The sequence below is a fragment of the Ahaetulla prasina genome, chromosome 10 (assembly GCF_028640845.1).
Source record: "Ahaetulla prasina isolate Xishuangbanna chromosome 10, ASM2864084v1, whole genome shotgun sequence".
NCBI lineage: Eukaryota > Metazoa > Chordata > Lepidosauria > Squamata > Colubridae > Ahaetulla > Ahaetulla prasina.
This window is the reverse complement of record NC_080548.1, coordinates 23,575,426-23,588,762: the sequence shown is the minus strand read 5'-3', so window position 1 is coordinate 23,588,762 and position 13,337 is coordinate 23,575,426. Positions and strand designations below refer to the sequence as shown.

Genomic DNA, 13,337 nt, shown 5'->3' with positions numbered 1-13,337 from the left:
TCTATCTATCTATCTATCTATCTATCTATTTATCTATCTATCTCTACTATCTATCAATCATCTATCTATCTATCTATCTATCTATCTATCTATCTATCTATCTATCTATCTATCTATCTATCTATCTATCTATCTATCATCATCATATTTTGAAGGTCCCATAATCCCTTTACAGGGTGGAGTCTGGGCAATTTAATAGAGCTAGCAGAGTGTTTTAATGGCCAGATGCCCTTCCTGTTGCCAAGGCAGAGTTTTGTTCAGCAAATATATTCACAGTGAGCTCAGAGAGAAATATCTGCCTCTACCTAGGATTGAACTCACGGCCTCCTGATTGAGTCCCACCTCTAGGCCACCGCACCACTCCAATTATTTACCTATTTATCCTACTAGCCAAAAGAGAAGGTCTGTCACTTACTTATTTATACAAGCAATCACTTTTGCCGTGGGAACTCCAATAATTGACTTATCCACTTGAAACAACCAGCGACCTGGTTCACCAACATTGGTGGTCTCCATAATATTGAGAATTTCAGGAGTTCGGGAACCAGGAATGTTGTAGTAATTTTCTTTGTCCCGCTGTCAAAGCCAGCCTGGTGAAGAGGTAGCAGAGGGATATGAGAAAATTGGCAGATGCTGTTCAACTTGTCCCAGGCTGGCATGCAGAAGCAGATTGTCTGCGTTGGAAGTGGTTTTCACCTGATGAAAAGAGATAACAGCAAAATAAATAAGGGGCCATGGATTATATGTAATTATTTACATATCTATCATCATCATATTTTGAAGGTCCCATAATCCCTTTACAGGGTGGAGTCTGGGCAATTTAATAGAGCTAGCAGAGTGTTTTAATGGCCAGATGCCCTTCCTGTTGCCAAGGCGGAGTTTTGTTCAGCAAATATATTCACAGTGAGCTCAGAGAGAGAAATATCTGCCTCTACCTAGGATCGAACTCACGGCCTCCTGATTGAGTCCCACCTCTAGGCCACCGCACCACTCCAATTATTTACCTATTTATCCTACTAGCCAATAAAAGAGAAGGTCTGTCACTTACTTATTTATACAAGCAATCACTTTTTGCCGTGGGAACTCCAATAATTGACTTATCCACTTGAAGCAACCAGCGACCTGGTTCACCGACATTGGTGGTCTCCATAATATTGAGAATTTCAGGAGTTCGGGAACCAGGAATGTTGTAGTAATTTTCTTTGTCCCCGCTGTCAAAGCCAGCCTGGTGAAGAGGTAGAGAAAGAGAAATAGGGACCAGAGGTGGTATTCAGCCGGTTCACACCGGTTCGGGTGAATTGGTAGCAGCGATCGGCTCCACGTCGTGCTATTTAGGCACATTTTCGAGGCCAGGTGCATGAGTGGAAGGCGCATGAGTGAGCAAAGTGCAAGCATGGAAGGCTGGGTGCATACATGGAATGTGTGTGTGTAGCGAACTGGTGGTAAAGGTAAGTGAAACTACCCCTGACCACAACCAATGGGTTGAAACTAAAGGGGAGTAGATTATGGTTATGTATTAGGAGGATATGTCTTCTCCTTCTAGACAGGAGAACTGCAACCAATAGAACAAGTTGCTTCATGTTCCCCTTCACTACTGGTCTTCAAACAGTGGCTGGATAGCTCTCTGTCCTAAGTGCTTCAGGAGATAATACGTCGAGCAGGTGGTTGGATTAGATAACACCTAATGTCTCTTCCAAATCTAGGATTCATCTGCAGTGGAGGTCTGAATTACTGTCGGTCTCATCTTAGCCTCATCTAATCTGTTTTGGGCATCTTCTAATACTTCTGGGTAGAAGTGCACCATTCACGTGTGTGGAAAGCCTTTTGGGAGAACGCATGTGCAAACCTTGTCACTTCCCTCCTGGCATATCCCTAATTTAACCAATTATGTCCTGGAAATGTGAGAGGAGCATTTGCACACCTGCACATCGACTCCCTGTTCAGACTGAATGTATGACAGGAGAAATGGAGGCTAGGCTAGGCTTCCTTGGAGAAAGGGCGGGAACCGTAAGCAACCATTGCAGACAAACACAGTTGTTATCTGAAAGTAATAGCAAATCTTCATTTGCAAACTTTGACAATACACATCCAGAAAAAAACCAAAAAACAATTCAGTGATAGGCAGAAAACTCTCTTAGTGTCTGGTCCTGTAAAACCTACCCCCATTGCTGTAGACATCCTTCCTTTAAATATTTAGATTTTGTTGTGGTCCACCAGGAGCCTGCGGAGCTGGCAATGGAGTCAGACAGTGATGAGGCTGAGGAAGAACATGGGCCAGTCCTGGAGGCTGGGGAAGGCCCAGATGCGAGCTCTGCGTCGGAGGCAGAGGTGGGACCAAGGCCATCGGGGAGTGATGTGCGCACTCCGGACCCTCTGGAGGCTGACAGTAGTGAGGCAGACGAACAGGAGGAACCTGTTCCTAATGCATGCATGAGAAGAACTGCCAGAAGGCAAGAGCAGCTAAAGCAAAGAGGATGACTCGGGAGTAGGGCCAAGAGATGATTGGCCCCTCCCATAGGGCTTAAAAGACCAGCAACGGCGTTTGGGCTCTTTGCCGGAAAACAACATTGATAGAATTGCTCTTTGTCTTGCTGCATTTATTCCTTGCTGGCGTCTTCTGCTTTTGAACTTTTGCCAAGAAAAGCCTTTGGTAGTTTGCCTAATTAGACCAAGGTTGGTGATAAGACTGAAGAGTTGTGTCATGACTCTTGTCGTGAGTTGTGGCTCACGGCACGGTTGAGGAACTTGTTGCGGCCTGGGAACGGGCCGCGGCGGGGGCCTTAGACCGTGTTGTGCCTTTGCGGCCTCTGACCCGGCGCAGGTCCCAACCGGCTCCTTGGTTCCCCGAGGAGCTGAGGGGGATGAAGCGCCGGAGAAGACGCCTAGAGAGTTCCTGGAGGTCTAGCCGTTCGGAGGCTGATCGGACACTAGTGAAGTCCTATAATAGGACTTACCTAGTGGCATTGAGGAAGCGGCGTTGCTCGCCTCCTCCCTCATTGCGTCGACAGATAACCGCCCAGCCGCCCTGTTTGGGTGACTCGTTCCCTCCTTCACCAGGGGAGCGGGATGACCCGTTACAGGGGCGTGCTGAGGAGTTTAACTGTTATCTATACGATAAAATCGTTCAACCGGGACGTTCTGGACCAAAATTGCGGTGACTGAGGGGAGGTGTCTGAGGGTGGTCTTGGTGACATTGTATGGGATGAGTTTGACCCTGTGGCTCCCGAGGACATGGACAGTTTGTTGTGTAGGTTGAATGCCACCACATGTTTACTGGACCCGTGCCCCTCCTGGTTGGTGCTGGCCACTCAGGAGGTGACACGAGGCTGGGTCCAGGCAATTCTGGCGCTTCTTTGGTGGAGGAGTCTTCCGGCCGCCTTGAAAGAGGCGGTGGTGAGACCCTCCTCAAGAAGCCTGCCCTGGACCCGGCTGTTTTAGGTAATTATCGTCCGGTCTCAACCTTCGCGGCGAAGGTTGTAGAATATGGTGGCATATCAGTTTCCTTACACCTGGATGAAACTGTCTATCTAGACCCGTTCCAGTCCGGTTTCCGCCCGGTTACAGCACTGAGACGGCTTTGGTCGCGTTGGTGGATGATCTCTGAGGGCCAGGGATGAGGGTTGTTCCTCTGCCCTGGTCCTATTAGACCTCTCAGCGGCGTTTGATACCATCGACCATGGTATCCTGCTGCGCCGGTTGGAGGGGTTGGGAGTGGGAGGCACCCTTTACCGGTGGCTCTCCTCCTATCTCTCCCCTCGGTCGCAGTCGGTGTTGACAGGGGGGCAGAGGTCGGCCCGAGGCGCCTCACTTGTGGGTGCCGCGGGGTCGATTCTCTCGCCTTCTGTTCAACAGCTACATGAAGCCGCTGGGTGAGATCATCAGTGGCTTCGGTGTGAGGTACCAGCTGTACACCCAGCTGTACTTTTCCACACCGGGCCACCCCAACGAAGCTATCGAAGTGCTGTCCCGGTGTCTGGAAGCCGTACGGGTCTGGATGGGGAGAAACAGGCTCAAGCTCAATCCCTCCAAGACAGAGTGGCTGTGGATGCTGGCATCCCGGTACAGTCAGCTGAGTCCACGGCTGACTGTCGGAGGCGAGTCATTGGCCCCGATGGAGAGGGTGCGCAACTTGGGCGTCCTCCTGGATGAACGGCTGTCTTTTGAAGATCATTTGACGGCCGTCTCCAGGAGAGCTTTTTACCAGGTTCGCCTGGTGCGCCAGTTGCGCCCCTTTCTAGACCGGGATGCCCTATGCACGGTCACTCACGCCCTCGTGATGTCTCGCCTGGATTACTGCAATGCTCTCTACATGGGGCTCCCCTTGAAGGGCATCCGGAGACTGCAGTTAGTTCAGAATGCGGCTGCGCGGGTGATAGAGGGAGCCCCCTGTGGCTCCCGCGTGACACCTATCCTGCGCAGACTGCACTGGCTACCTGTGGCCTTCCGGGTGCGCTTCAAGGTTTTGGTAACCATCTTTAAAGCGCTCCATGGCATAGGGCCGGGTTACTTACGGGACCGCCTGCTGCTACCGAATACCTCTCACCGACCCGTGCGCTCTCACAGAGAGGGACTCCTCAGGGTGCCGTCAGCTAGGCAGTGTCGTCTGGCGACACCCAGCGGAAGGGCCTTCCCTGTGGGGGCTCCCACCCTCTGGAACGAACTCCTCCCAGGACTTCGTCAACTTCCGGACCTCCGAACCTTCCGCCGTGAGCTTAAAACATATTTATTCATTTGCGCAGGACTGGACTAGGTTTTAAATTTATATTGATTTTAATTGGTTTTAGTATTTATATCATTTTTAATTAATTTGGCTTTAGAATAAGTTTTTTAATTGTGATCTTAATTTGTATTTATATGTTTTTATTGGCCTGTGAACTGCCCTGAGTCCCTCGGGAGATAGGGCGGTATACAAATTTGATTAAATAAATAAAATAAATAAATAAATGAAGAATTTGCTTTGATTTAGTTTGGACGACGCTGAGAATGAGTTAATTCTCAGTTGTTCTAATAAAGTCTGTTTGTTTTTGAACTGAGTGCATCTACTACTACCTACCTGGGCCTGGGTCACAATAGATTTTTTTGAAGTTTTCTGAAGCTCACAAGTAAGGGGGGGGAAAGCAGCAGCATAAAAGTATGAGATGAGAAGGATAACTAAGGGTCACTTTCCTTGTGTGTCCAATCACACTTGGCCAATAAAAATTCTATTCTATTCTATTCTATCTATCCACTTTGATTAAATGAGATTGCATTAACTGGGCAAACATAACCCTACATTTCTTGTTGCACCTTCAAGCTATCCCAAAGCTACCTGAGCTGGGATTCCTCCAAGTCCTGTATGGATATCGCCATCATTTCCAGTTCCAGTGGTCCACTGTATATAAGCATAGTTCATCATAATGAAGGATATTCGTCCATCCGTGGCCAAGATAGCTTGAAAAGTGTTGACCTGCAACAAAAAGGGAAAGAATGGTATTTTAAGGCATGACTATCCTTGCTTAGCAAAGCTGTTTCTAAAGGAAAATCATATTGGACTAGTGATTTAAAATGGAATAGAATAACAGAGTTAGAAGGGACCTCAGAGGTCTTCTAGTCCAACCCCCTGCTTAGGCAGGAAACCCTATACCACTTCAGACAAATGGTTATCCAATAACTTCTTAAAAACTTCCAGTGTTGGAACATTCACAACTTATGGAGGCAAGCTGTTCCATTGATGAATTGTTCTGTCAGGAAATCTCTCCTTAGTTCTAAGTTGCTGCTCTCCTTGATTAGTTTCCACGTTAGTTTCCATTCCTTGCCCCAGCTCCTACCCACCCAGCAGTTTGAAAACATACAAATGGGAGTAGATAAATAGGTACCACTTCAGTGGGAAGGTAGCAGCGTTCGGTGCACCCATGCTGGCCATATGACCACAGAAATGTCTTCAGACAATGCTGGTTCTTTTAGCTAAGAAATGGAGATGAGAATCATGCCCTAGAGTGGGACACACCTGGACAGAGAAACCCTTACCTTTAATAGTTTTAAAATTAAATAAAATAAGAAAGAATGGAAGGGATAAAGGACTCAACCTATGAGTATGGTACAAGAAAAACAAAGGAGTTTGCTCATTTTTCTTTCATTCTCATCACATTGTCCAGGTCCCATATATGTTTTTTTAGTACAAAAACCTATGTGTCTATGAACTGGACATTCTTCCAGCCAGGTGCATATTTTGTTAGGTTTTTTCTCCCATTAGATTTATATCCTTCCCTCCTTAAATTTGTATCCTGCATGTTTCCTTACAGGAATTCAGTGTCTGTAAGGTAAGTGTCAAGTCTACCATCTTCGGCTTGGTGCCTCGCTGGCATCCTGCCATCAAAGGCTAGGGGCATGTGGGGGGCAGAGAAGAAATGTTTAATAAACCTATATTAGTATGTGCAGAGAAATAGGGAGGGGGGAGATGACAGCTTGACTAAGAACAGAGAAGCTCCGAACCAGTTTCTGCCAGCACTCAAGGCCATGCACCTTGGGAAGGAATCTGGATTACCCCAAAGATCTCAGTGTTCTCAAAACACCTAGGTGAATCTTCATTGGCTGAAAAAGAAGTGGTCGCTGGGGGAGGGTTGGGATGAGGGGAAACATTTTGGATCCTTTTAGCTTGGGGAATTTAATTCTAGCCTGACTTTACTGCAGTCAGCATCTTTTAATAATAGAACCTATCACTTCTACCAATGGAGTTGAGGGTCTTTCTTTCCTAAGGGATCAGACTGGGGCAGGTCTGACAGTATTGAAAATGGAAAGACAATCTTAAAGTCATCCAGGGACCCTCTATGGACTTAAGATGGACTTAAATCCGGGTCTTGGTGCTCCTTGTCCAACACTTTCACCTCTATCTCCATGGCTATTGGACTGAGAGAGAAAGACTGACCCAAAGTCATCCAGTGAGATTCTGTGATGTGGGGTGGGGGAGGCTGTAGCTCAGCACTTTTACCTCTACACTACATTTATTCTCAATAAATAAGCAGCAGCCACTGGAGGAGGAGGAATGCTCTAGATTAACATTATTGCATGAGACCTACCTTATCTGAAGCAGATCCGTAGTAGCCTACTTCGTCCCAGGTGGCAATAAACATCCACGTGGGTGTGAAAGAAATATCATTGTGGTACCGACTGAGGTCTGCAGCAAACTGACTAAGTAGCACTGGATCTTCGGTCTGTCTCGAGAAGATGCTCCCACTGACTCTATTGTCAACATCAGACCAAAATGGAGCAACAAAGGGTATTCCATTTTCCAGAGGGAAAGCATTAGGAGTGTACTCTGAGACATACTTTCCAAAAGAGATAACCCCATTGTTGTTGACCTAGAGAAAGATAAAGCAAAGTGGTAAGCTGTGTTCATTTGACATGCTCAATATTATTATGAAATTAGGCAATTTTCTAGAATCTTAAAAGACATTAAGATATAAACTAAGTAATCTGAGTTAACATAGGATGCTATCTCTCTTTCTCTTTCTCTTACACACACACACACACACACACAATCTATCATCTATCATCTATCTAGCGTATCAATCTATCTACTGTACCTATTTCCATCCATCTATCTATCTATCTATCTATCTATCTATCTATCTATCTATCTATCTATCTATCTATCTATCTATCTATCTATCTATCATCTATCTATCCACACAACTCTTTCTCTGTCTCTCTCTACACACACACACACACACACACTAACCAAAGTTAACTAGATGGTTAGCAAATGAGAACAACAGGTTGAAATAGTTCCCATTGTTCCTTCACAGAAATCATGAAACTAGTATAAGTTAATATCAGAGAAGAGGAACCTGTGGATCTCAAAATGGACCTATTGGGACCTGGAGGTCAACACTGGGAGCCCCATATCCTTATCACACTGATCTCTACTGTGCTCATGATTGGGTTTCTGAATGTATTTAGGTGACTGTAGATTGCTCATATCCCACCCATTCCTTCTCATAAAGGCATATTAATGGACAAGTATTAGTTATGACTCTTATCTATCCAGAAAGCTATTTTAGAAATGAAAGCCATGGGGAGTTTGGGCATTCCCAGCTATCTCAGCAAATGTTACATCTTGCCCAGTGGTGGAATTCAATTTTTTTTGCTACCAGTTCTGTGGGTGTGGCTTGGTGGGCGTGGTGTGGCTTGGTGGGTGTGGCTTAGTGGACATGGCAGGGGAAGGATACTGCAAAATCCCTATTTCCTCCCAATCAGCTGCGACTTGGGAAGCAGAGAATAGATGGGGGCAGGGCCAGCCAGAGGTGGTATTTGCCGGTTCTCCGAACTACTCAAAATTTCTACTATCGGTTCTCCAGAACCTGTCAGAACCTGCTGAATAGCACCCCTGATCTTGCCTCTCCAGAGAGGTATAAATAAATTATGCATTAGGGCATATTTAGAGTCAGTGGGTGGGTGGACAAGCTGAGTTGAGTAACCCCTTTCTTAGTTTCGATAAAGAAATATGAGGTTTATATCCGGCAGGTGTTACATACATAAAGGGAGTTGTATTTCTTGCCGTAGAAGGAGAAGGACTTTTCGATGGAGATCTCTGGAGAATTCCCATCATCAGCTACTGGGTTTTCTGAGTCACCTTGGGTTTTCCCATAAGGATAGAGCAATGATGCTGGAATAAGAGAGAGCATCACTGGTTTACAACAGCATTTCTGTTCAGCCTTGGCGTTTCTCCTCCCCCTCCAAACAGCTACCTGGAGCATCGATTTCTACAGATGTTGCTCATTCTAAATTCCCTTCCTGCCTCCGCCTGGGTTGGATACTGTTCTTCAAAAAACCATATTTGGTTTTGGGCTTTTCAACCCTTAGCTGATGGTCTACAGGCAGTGGTGGGTTTCAAAAACTGTTACTATTGGTTCTGTGGCTTGGTGGGCGTGGCTTGGTGGGCGTGGCATGGGAAGGATACTGTAAAATCCCCATTCCCTCCCCTCTCCTGGGGGAAGGATATTGCAAAATCTCCATTCCCACCCCACTCTGGGGCCAGCCAGAGGTGGTATTTGCCAGTTCTCCGAACTACTCAAAATTTCTGCTTCCAGAACTGGTCAGAACCTGCTGAAACTCACCTCTGCCTACTGGGTAGTATCTAACCAAGGGTGGGATGCTGGGGGTTCGCAGGGGTTCAGGAGAACCTCTAGCTAAGATTCTGTGCAGTTCAGAGAACCCCCAGATCCCACTCCTGGTTGGCCTCACCCACCCTGCCCTGCCCCTCCCCTCCCAGGAGTCCCCACGTGGCCTGTTTTGGATGCAGGGTGCGTGCGGAGGCTCGGGGAGGGTGAAAAACAGGCCTACTGGAAGGTTAGGAAGGCCGGAAATGGGCCCGTTTCCTGCCTCCAGAGGGCCTCTGGAGCCCAGGGAGACTGTTTTCGCCCTACTGGAGGCTTAAGGAAAGCCTCCGGAGCCCAGGGAGGGCAAAAACACCTCCCCCCCACCTTGGTGCAGGACTAGGTCATACCCACCATGGCCACGGCCCCACCCAGCAACTGGGCAGAGAACCCCTTGCTAAAATTTTTGAAGCCCACCCCTGTATCTAACCATTGATCTCTATTCCTGAATGGCTAGGTCATGATTGCTCTTGGCAGGATCTCTGGTGAATTGATAGTTTTATTTTGGGAGTGACCAATAGGGGCTGGTAGAAATTTGTTATTAGTATAACAGCAGTAAGTCTCTAACATTTTGTGCTGAATATTCTATGATTTTCAAACTTTTTTTTTTTTTTTGCATTTTAAAGGTTGATTACCAATACTCAACTGCAATCTCATCCAGTTCTGCTTACAAAGGTATTGATGGCACCAACGGGAGTTTAGAAAATTAGCCAGTTGATCCCATGACAATAAAACAGACTATGATCATTAAAGAAGTTTGTACTTGCACTCAGATGGGAGGGGGAGAAGAATTATTTTGAGACCTTGCCGTCCAGTGTAGCAGGTCTAGGAAGAAACATCTGGGCATATATGAAGGTTACCTTCTCTAACTTGAATGTCCCCTTGATGTGTAACTTCCAACTCCTAGAATTCTCCCAACAGCATGGCTGCTGTGAGCCTTCTGAGAGGTGTAGTTCAAACACCTGGAGAACATGATGGGGGCAAGGTTGATCTGGAATGTGGGAGATTATTTTTGGATGAAGCTAACGGTGATCCTTGTCCCGGGATTAACCTCCACCATTCTACTTGTTTCAGCATAGCATTGTTTTTGGCCCTAGAAAATTCCCTAGTCAAATTGATGGATTCAGCTAAAACTTACTCTTCGGGCTTGCAGCCAGACAAGGCAACGCCAACCCTGAAAAAAAAAAAGTAGAAACAAAAATACAATCAGATCTGGAGTGTTTTCATTCATGGATGTAAACCTAGATACATGCAAACATTCCTTATTCAGTAATTTTAATTAAAATGAGAATGAACACGACTGAAAACCACTTTGATTCAAAAGCAGAAGATAGAAAGACAGATACGTTTTTCCGGAGGTCTAAAGATCTGTTGTGCAATGTCAAAGGAGGAACTCAGAATGCAGAAAGTGGAATGATTTTCAGATGAGCTGGTACATTTTTGACATCCGAGTTCCTCTTGGACATAATCTTCTTAAAAAGGATAGGACTTGTGCTGACGGCAGTACTTTCTGTAACGCTCCGATAGTCAGAAAGGAGTACCAGCAAGTCTACCCATCCAGGGGTGGAATTCAATTTTTTTTACTACCGGTTTTGTGAGCGTGGCTTGATGAGTACGGCTTGGTGGGCGTGGCAGGGGAAGGATACTGCAAAATCTCCATTCCCACCCAACTCCAGGGGAAGGATACTGCAAAATCCCCATTCCCACCCCACTCTGGGGCCAGCCAGAGGTGGTATTTGCCAGTTCTCTGAACTACTCATAATTTCCGCTACTAGTTCTCCGGAACCTGTCATAACCTGCTGAATAGCACCCCTGCACCCGTCCTACATAACTATGTCATGATCTCTGCTAAAACCTCCTGGTAGTCACCAAAGTTAAAGTAGCATCCTTCAGATGGAAACTGAACAAGGAGCGATTCAGCCTGGAAATAAGGAGAAATTTTCTGATAGTGAGAACAATCAACCTATGGAACAGAAGTTGCCTTCAGAAGTTGTGGAAGCTTTATCACTGGAGGCTTTCAAGAAGAGATTGCACTGTGATCTGTCAGAAATGGTGTAGGGTCTCCTGCTTGGACTAGATGGAGTAGATGTCCTACAAGGTCCCTTCCAATTCTGATCTCATTCTCAATCTCAATCATTTAAATCTGACGGATCCTTCAAGTTTCCTTCTCTAAGTGCCCTCCAGACATGTTACTAGTCCCTAAATGACTAGCCAGTATGGCCAAGAAATGGCTGGCAAATTCTGCAAGCTATCTAGAAAATGCCAGAATGGAGAAGGATTCAGAGGATTAAGTTGCCTGTCCTTTGGAATAAGAACAATCTACTTATTTATTAGATCTGTAGGAATGTTAGGCTACACTAAAATTGAACTCAGCAATTGGTGATCCAGGAAGTTATAAGAATTCAGCTTTTATCTTGACATGCTAGGCGACCAATTCATTATGTTATGACATCATATAGATCGTTGAAGCATTGTATATTAAGATGACCATAGTATTTTATAACTTAGGTTGAGTGTTAGCATGTTGTATGAACAACCAGATCACATAGCCATATGTGTTGTTTCCATTCCATTGTGTTTCATAGTATTAAAACTTAAAAACAATATAAAGTCCTGCATTCACTTATTAGCAATAGCACTTAGACTTACATACTGCTTCATAGTGCTTTCCAGCCCTCTCTAAGCAGTCTACAGGGTCAGCCTATTGCCCCCCAACAGTCTGGGTCCTCGTTTTACCACCTCGGAAGGATGGAAGGCTGAGTCAATTTTGAACCTGGTGAGATTTGATCTGACAAACTGCTGGGAGCCGGCAGTCAGCAAAAGTAGCCTGCAGTACTGGACTCTAACCCTCACGCCACCATGGCTCATTAAGGTGGTTAGTCCAATTAAAACCATGTTCTTATTTTTTATTAACTACATTATACAGTTATCATTTTTTAACCCTTCTTCTTGTAGGTTAAAAAGTCCCTTGGGGGGGGTGTCGGGTTTAAACAGAGATGCTCTCATTTTAAATATCTAGCTTTGATGATCATGCCATATGACGATGAAGGGCCTTATACAGTATGAATTGGTAGATTCATACGGACGTTTTAACATATTTAAATGCTTTTTACCTCTATAAGCTAGCATGGTGGACTACTATTACACAAAATTTATCTGAAATCCAGCTTCCTTTTCGGGAACTGAAATTAGGCTCCATCTGTCATTCGTAGGGAAAAAAACCCAATAACCCCAACATTTCAGATCTTCACTTACCCGCTGCTAGTAATAGGAAGATATAAAAGCTCTCCATTTTGTTCCTGTTTTTGATTGAATGAATGTCTCTCACAGTGACCTGTGGTGCGTTTGTTTTCTTGTACCGTAAGAAAAGCCAACGTGTGTTGTGTGTGTGTGTATATATATATATATATATATCTCCACACGCAAAGACCAACATATGCATCTGCCACACCTAGGTTTACAAAGGCAACAAATGTTTGCCACAAAGGAAAAGGGACCTTAACCAAACAAAAATGCTTTGAAACATTTCAATCCATTGTGTGAACTTCCCCATCTTTTGTGAGAAACAGTCAACACCAGAATTGATGGGCAATCCAGCTTCCTGGGTTGAGTCACGAGAGAAGGAAGAAATGTCAGAGTTATTAAATATTGAAAAACAAATTTGTTCTGGGTATTGTTGGGCCCTGAATGCCACAAGAAAGTGCACCTCAGTGGTCAATTTCAAAAGGCTAACCAGGGTCAGACCTGACTTAATCCTTGAATTGAAGGCCACCAGAAAGTCCTAGGACTACAGGTTAAAGGGATGGGGGGGGGACATAGAGGCTACCTTAGGAAACGCCTCGTTCCAATGGGGTTGGCCTGCCCCACTTGCTCTGGCAAAAGGGGCATGCCGTGGACCCCATCGGCCAAGGAAATTCGGCTGGTGGGGTACAGGAGGAAACCTTTTTCTCCATCCTTTGTAACATTATGCTAATCAAGGTGAGATTCACCTGCTCCCCAGCCTTCTGAAAGGGCCTGGAAACCTGGTTCTGCTGATTGGCTAGGGCCCCTGATGGGGCTGTCCCACTCTGGAAGTGGTTGGTGGACTATGAAGATCCCACCTCCGTCCCACTTGTGTATCGGTTCCTTCTCTAGTCTTCTGTTAACATTTAATGTTCAATGTTTTCACATTCTAGTTGCTTTAGATTGCTGTTTGATGATGTT

General features: G+C 45.5%; 1 protein-coding gene across 1 annotated transcript; it reads right to left on the bottom strand.

Moving 5' to 3' along the window:
- Positions 1-600: 600 nt before the first annotated feature.
- On the bottom strand, positions 601-12,542 carry LOC131204829 (alpha-tectorin-like). Its single transcript, XM_058196443.1, has 7 exons — positions 12,390-12,542; positions 10,273-10,308; positions 8,514-8,644; positions 7,056-7,337; positions 5,309-5,446; positions 1,049-1,225; positions 601-696 (listed from the first exon to the last, which is right to left on the bottom strand). The coding sequence occupies exons 1-6, from the start codon at positions 12,424-12,426 to the stop codon at positions 1,049-1,051; spliced, it is 801 nt and encodes a 266-aa protein (XP_058052426.1). The 5' UTR covers positions 12,427-12,542; the 3' UTR covers positions 601-696.
- Positions 12,543-13,337: the final 795 nt, after the last annotated feature.